Source organism: Lathyrus oleraceus, chromosome 5 (assembly GCF_024323335.1).
Source record: "Lathyrus oleraceus cultivar Zhongwan6 chromosome 5, CAAS_Psat_ZW6_1.0, whole genome shotgun sequence".
NCBI classification, from domain to species: domain Eukaryota; kingdom Viridiplantae; phylum Streptophyta; class Magnoliopsida; order Fabales; family Fabaceae; genus Lathyrus; species Lathyrus oleraceus.
Window position 1 is genome coordinate 238,373,292 of NC_066583.1, and position 7,282 is coordinate 238,380,573.

Genomic DNA, 7,282 nt, shown 5'->3' on the forward strand with positions numbered 1-7,282 from the left:
TAATTTGCTCTCTTACTAGACTAAGGATTAACCGAGAGGAATCATAAATTTTCTAATTTGTTCTAATTTGACAAACAAAACTATACATTCAAATAATCTGCATAGTATTTTTCTCTGTTACAATTATTAGCTGCCAAGTGGAGCTACTATGTATTAATAAAAAAATGTTAAATAATTTAATATCGATTTGAACGATTCTGTCTTTTATTATACACAGAAAAAACTGCACTTTTCAGAAGTATAGTACTAATATCCATATTGTTTCCTTTATAAAGCAAAGTTTCTGCTTCTGTTGCATTGAAAAACAAAGCAAGAAAAAAGCTAAATTTCTTTAATGGCTTTACAAACTTCTCCTACCATTTTCTTTCTCCTCCTAATTCTTCTTGTCTCTCTATTTCACACACCAACTTTTGCATTAAAAAAAAAGGTGAGACATTTCTTCAAATTTCTATTTGCATTAATCTTTGAAAATATAAACTAAGAAAATACCATTTCTTGTTGTAGTCATATGTGGTTTACTTAGGAAGCCACTCACATGGTTCAGAGTTCTCCTCAGTTGAATTCAACCGTGTAACAGATTCTCACTATGAGTTTCTAGGATCGTTTTTGAAAAGGTATTCTTGTTATTTCAAAACCATATATTATATATATAACTTTTTGTTTTCTTTTCTAATTACGTTTCCTTTGTAGTAGCTCTGATACTGCAAAAGAGTCTATTTTTTACTCCTACACAAGACATATCAATGGTTTTGCCGCAACTTTGGAAGAACAAGTAGCAGCTGAGATAGCAAGTAAGAATTCAGAATTCACTCCTATATGCTTTATTTTTTCCTTCTCAGTTTTCATATATGTCCTTTTTGTTGTAGAACATCCAAATGTGGTGTCTGTGTTTGAGAACAATGGAAGGAAACTACACACGACTCGTTCATGGGGATTCATGGGATTAGAAGATGATTATGGAGTCATAACATCCAACTCAATATGGAACAAAGCAAGATTTGGTGAAGGTGTCATCATAGCAAACCTTGATACAGGTCACTTTCCTTCTTTTATTTTTTTTCTGAAATTTCATATTTTTTCTTTTCAAAGATAGGTATTACTACCAATAACAATATAGAAATCATTGTAATAATTGATTATTAATAATAAGTCTAGATCGTTGACTGATGAACACATGTGACAGATACGGCTCCCACACAAATAACGATCAAATCAAAATTTGATATTTTGTTGGTTGAAAAGGTTGAATACATAAGATTAGTATTAGTATATTATTTGTTTGGATCTGACCGTCATAAAGAGCAAATAACGATTTTCTATTCCCAACGTATGAACGTTCCTGTCTGATATTTTAGAAAAATTGCGGCATCTTTTGTGGTTGGAAGAAAAATGTATATTTATCTGATTTTCTGACATATATATTTTGAGTATCATATAAGTGTTGGATATTAAGCTACGAGACATCTATTCATAGAGGTGTACTATGTTGTATGTTGTGACACACGATGTTGCAATTCTCTCACTAGAATAATCATTAATTCTTGATTGGAAGCAAAGTAATAGAATTACTATGCTATGAATAAAACAAAAACTCGGGTGTGGTGATGGATTATTCCAATGAAGATAAAGATAAAACCAATAATAAAACTGTTATGTGCTTACATCAGCTTAATAGTTGGTATTCAAAATTCTTAGCTGTCTGTAAAATCAAAATGGGTGGTTAATAGGACCATCTAGAATCTAGTTAGCTTTAAAGCCAATGGTAGTGTGGATGTTTTATTTGGAAGTGTAGAATTTTCCAATTTACTATATTCTTGTTTCTTTCTTACTTGTTATCTTATAATTTGGTCCTACTCTATTTTATTCTCTAGGTGTTTGGCCTGAATCAAAGAGCTTTAATGATGAAGGGTTTGGACCAATTCCATCTAAGTGGAGAGGAATCTGTGAAAAAGGTTCTGATCTTGCTTTCCACTGCAACAGGTACCTTCCAAATGCATCTTCTAATATATTCTTTTTCTTTCTTTCTTATCTATTCAAACAAGTTTTTAGTATATTTTTTTATCATGTTATGAAAACGATGTTTTTCTTATTTTTTTCATATTACTTTATGTGTGATAAAGTCTATGTTTTTCTTTTTATGACATAATCATGATTCATACCTTAAAGGAACATTCAAATCCTTATTGTAGCCAAAGAAAGATATTCAAATCCTTGTCAATTTTATTGCCATAATAGAAACAAGAATGCTAAAAGTAACATTTACTTTGAGGTTTGAAAATACTTACCTAAAAACAAACTAATGAGTGTATGAACAAAACAGGAAACTAATTGGTGCAAGGTATTTCAACAAAGGCTATGCTTCTAGGTTATCTACACCACTCAACTCGTCCTCGAACACGCCTCGTGACAACGAAGGCCATGGATCGCATACATTATCAACGGCCGGTGGAAACATGGTACCTGGAGTAAGTGTTTTCGGTCAAGGCTATGGAACAGCAAAGGGTGGTTCACCGAAAGCAAGAGTTGCGTCGTACAAAGTTTGTTGGCCTCCGGTTAATGGTGATGAGTGCTTTGACGCAGACATACTCGCAGCTTTTGATATGGCTATTCATGACGGTGTTGATGTTTTGTCTTTGTCACTTGGTGGATCTGCTTCTAACTTTTTCAATGATAGTGTTGCTATTGGATCTTTCCATGCTGCTAAGAAAGGCATTGTTGTTGTTTGTTCTGCTGGCAATAGTGGACCGAATGAGGCTACTGTCGAAAATCTAGCTCCTTGGTATATTACGGTTGGTGCTAGCACGATGGATCGAGAGTTCCCTAGTTATGTTGTTCTTGGTAACAATTTAACCTTAAAAGGAGAAAGCTTATCAGCTACAAGACTAGCATACAAATTATATCCAATTATTAAAGCAACAGATGCTAAATTGACAAGTGCAACAAATGAAGACGCGTAAGTATCAAATAACTGAATATGACCGATTAACATAGTTACATTAAACATAAACAATAAACATAGTACTATAATTGTAGTGATTGAAGTTAATGTGATCTAATCAATAATGCAGTGTGCTTTGCCAGAATGGAACTCTGGATCCTAACAAGGTGAAGGGCAAGATAGTACTTTGCTTGAGAGGAATAAATGCAAGAGTGGACAAGGGACAACAAGCTCTTCAAGCTGGTGCTGTGGGAATGGTCCTTGCCAATGATATCATTACTGGAAATGAAATCATAGCTGATCCTCATGTTCTTCCCGCATCTCACATCAATTTCTCCGATGGATTAAAAGTCTTTAATTACGTCAACTCATCCAAGTAAGAAATCGAGCGTAACATTTTGGTTTAGCCTTTAATGAAAGCAAAAACAATGTAACAGTTCTTAAACTTGATTATTTCGACTTAATTTTTTAGGGCTCCGGTGGCTTATATTGCATATCCAACAACAAAATTGCATACTAAGCCGGCTCCTTTCATGGCAGCATTTTCATCGAAAGGACCAAATACTATGGTGCCTGAAATTCTAAAGGTGTTAATCATCATTACTCGCAAAAACTATGTTTTTCATCTAGTAATCTATTGCCATGTGTTTGATATCTAACAACTTTTGATTTAATCTTCAGCCTGATATCACTGCACCAGGAGTGTCAGTTATAGCCGCCTACACTGAAGCAGAAGGGCCGACTAACCAAGTGTTTGACTATCGTCGGATTAAATTTAACTCAATCTCCGGAACGTCAATGTCATGCCCTCACATTTCAGGCATTGCAGGCCTATTGAAAGCTGTGTACCCTTCTTGGAGTCCCGCTGCTATTAAATCAGCTATCATGACAACAGGTATTAAATTCTTTAGAATTCTCACACTTCTTACCCTTTCTTGCATACCAAGAAACATTAACTTTTGCATTACAGCATATGAATTTATGTGTGAGGTAAGTATGGATGCAAAATTTGCATAGTTACACATTTAACCAATGTAAGTGTCATGCAAAATTTGCATAGTTACACATTTAACCAATGTAAGTGTCGAATTTAAAGTTTTCATTAAGCATATCAAAGTAAAAAAAAATCGGACGATTCAATGCTAAGAAAATTATTGTAGTGCGTCTCACGACCATATAGTATTCATCTCAACATGATAATCATAATTGTTCTCTATTACTTTCAGCTACAACATTAGACAACGAGGCAGAGCCACTTCTGAATGCATCCTTCATCCAAGCAACGCCGTTTAGCTATGGAGCGGGACATGTTCAACCGAACAAAGCAATGGATCCGGGCCTTGTTTATGACGCAACAATGAATGATTACTTCAACGTCTTATGTGCTTTAGGCTATAATGAAACAGAAAAGTCAATATTTTCAAATGCTACTTACTATTGCCATAAGAACTTCAGTCTCCTCAACCTAAACTACCCTTCAATCACTGTCCCGAATCTCTCCGGGTCGGTGACGGTTAAAAGGACGTTAAAAAACGTTGGTGCTCCAGCAACATACATTGTCCATGTTCAAAATCCAGATGGAATAACTGTTTCTGTGAAACCGAGCATATTGGAGTTCAAACATGTTGGTGAAGAAAAGAGGTTTGAGGTAAAATTGAAGGCGAATAAAGGAAAAGTAACAAAGAGTTATGTGTTTGGGAAGATGACTTGGTCAGATGGGAAGCACTATGTTAAGAGTCCATTAGTTGTGAAAGGTATTTAGTTAGAATTTAAAGTAATTTATCTAATTTGTTTTCTAATTTATTGGTGGCTTATTCTAAATTGTATATAGCCACTAGTTGAATTTTCGTGTATGGGAATTTTCTCTTACAATGATTGATAATCATAATTGTGCAAGAGAAAGTAGAATAATTAAACAATACTACTAATGTAGTTGGTTTTGTTTTGACTGTCTAATTATTCTTATAGTCTATAGATTCCATTTTGCTATAGTCTAATCGTTCTATCAGAACCGTTGATCTTCATCCAATGTTCATCTGCGTTTCACACAGGAAGGCCCATGGAAGGTTATAACAGTCTCCTTTATATAATAAGTGTGATAAAATCTCACATGAATTTTTCATACTAATTTGAACGATAAAGTGCTAATTTTTTTTCAAATAACCAGAAATATCACCACCGCTTCGAAAATTTATTAGGGTGACCTTCGTCGTCATATCAATCATCTTATGCTCTAATTCGAGACAATGCATGTTTCAATATGCTTGGTTGTTTGTTAGTGGTTATCTAACTTTGCTTCCACTCCATGTGGAGAGGAATCTAAGAAAAGTGGAGTGATTTTGCTTTCCACTGGGTACCTTGCCATGCATCTTCTAATCTAAAGAGATCCAAATCCTTGTCAATTGTATTGCTATTTTAGAAACACAAATGCTAAAGGTGAAAAGTGGTCCAAAGCATATTAACTATAACTTTATACAAAAGAGAATATTGAGTTTTAGTATAGTTCTTTCTGCTAATTATATTTTCGGTAGTATTTACAATTTTCTTACATTATAATATTATTTAAAATTTTATTAAAAAGATGAAACTATTTGGGTCGGTATTTCAACAAAGGCTACATTATCAACCACACTTAACGCGTGTGTGTTTGTTTCCAAAATTGAAATTACATTCATGGGAATGTGATAATAAAAATGCAATAATTTTATGATTGTTTTAAGTTTTAAAAATTGTTTCCGGATATTTTTTATTTTTAGAAATATTGTTTAAACATAATCTTTTTATAGTTTTCTTTATTTTCAAAGGATAGGAATTCAAAATTCTTATGGAAATAAACTTAAACTATCTATAGCTTTCTATTATGAGAAAAAAGAATATGTACCGACAGTGTAAAATATTTGTACATTGTCAACCAATGAGACTCGTGTATTCCGCCACATCACATTTTTATTTTTAAAATACTGTTATAATTTGATAATATAAAATGTTTTGATTGGATGTCAGTGTAATATTTCTTTACACCGACAGTGCACTATCTTTAACCTCTTCTATTATAATTCATTATTTTTATTTTTTTATAATTTTTAAATTAAATAAATTAGTAAATATTCTTAGGAAATTTACTTTTTATCCAAACACATAAGTATGAATATTATTTCTAGAAATAATAATCTCACGAATATGATTCCAAAAGAATGTTATTTCATAATTTGAAACAAATATATCTTTATTGAATTTGAGTGTGTATTAATTCTATTAAAATGTATTTTCTGTATAATATTGAGTGTCTAATGAGACCACACTAAGATATATTTATATTCATATTAGTTGTAAATAATAAGGCAATACAATTAATATAATTGATACACATTGAATTTAATTGATTCTTAACACTCCCTTCAATTTGGATTATACATGTCATATGAGTCGAACTTGTTATAAATGTAATCCACTCGAAAACCCCTTAGAGACTTAGTAAACATATCAACTAATTGGTCATTATACTTGGCGAAATTTATGATTATTTCTCTTGAAAATACCTTGTCTCTTACATAATAACAGTACTAGAAAGTGCAACCGTGTCTTGTTTCTTACTTCTCCATGAGAGCATATTTTCTCAAATAAGAACAAAATATCTAAAAGTGGATCTCATATCCAACAGTGATTCGGCCTCGTATGCGTCTGAATAACAAGTGATTTTAGCATCATCTTTATCTTCATATAATAGGAATCTTCTTGGGGCATTATTTATATATCTGATAATCTGAATAACTACGTTTCAATTACTATCATAAGGAGCGTTCAGAAATTGCTTCATAATGCTCACTGCAAATGTAATATCATGTCTGGTTACGGTAAGATAGTTGAGTCTACCCACAAGACGTCGGTATCTTCCCGGGTCCTTTAATGGCTCCTCCTGATCCGAAAGAAGCTTGGTGTTTGGATCCATAGAAGTATCAATAGGACGACAATCAAGCATACCAGTTTCGCTTAGGATGTCTAATGGATACTTAAGTTGGTCAATTGCAATGCCTGATGAGGACCTGACAATCTGAGTGGACTCAAATCTTTTGCTTGAAAGTTTTTCAAAAAGTTTTTGAAAAGATGAATTTTGAGTTGGTGGATACCATATGGGTCGTCTCCAGTGATAACGATGTCATCAACATAAACAACAAGAAACAAAAGAATCCAAAGTAAAAACAAAAGAAACATAGGAAGTAGAGAGACATTCATAATTTAAAACAAAAGCATATTTAGAATTAGGATGATGAGACTGAATACCTTTTCTTAATGCTATTAGGCGGTCAAGTTCAAGTGACAAAACTAGAGAAACAGTTGGAGCAA

General features: G+C 32.9%; 1 protein-coding gene across 2 annotated transcripts; it reads left to right on the plus strand.

Moving 5' to 3' along the window:
• Nucleotides 1-260: 260 nt before the first annotated feature.
• LOC127083338 (subtilisin-like protease SBT5.3) lies at nucleotides 261-4,894 on the plus strand. 2 transcript variants are annotated; one of them, XM_051023645.1, is made up of 10 exons: nucleotides 261-427; nucleotides 505-614; nucleotides 691-791; nucleotides 867-1,034; nucleotides 1,872-1,980; nucleotides 2,321-2,953; nucleotides 3,069-3,314; nucleotides 3,411-3,525; nucleotides 3,620-3,833; nucleotides 4,165-4,894. In XM_051023645.1, exons 1-10 carry the CDS (start codon nucleotides 335-337, stop codon nucleotides 4,698-4,700), a joined length of 2,325 nt encoding a protein of 774 aa, XP_050879602.1. In that variant the 5' UTR covers nucleotides 261-334; the 3' UTR covers nucleotides 4,701-4,894. The 2 variants fall into 2 exon arrangements, with proteins under 2 accessions (XP_050879602.1, XP_050879603.1); XM_051023646.1 differs by having other exon boundaries at nucleotides 694-791.
• The last annotated feature ends 2,388 nt before the right edge of the window (nucleotides 4,895-7,282 follow it).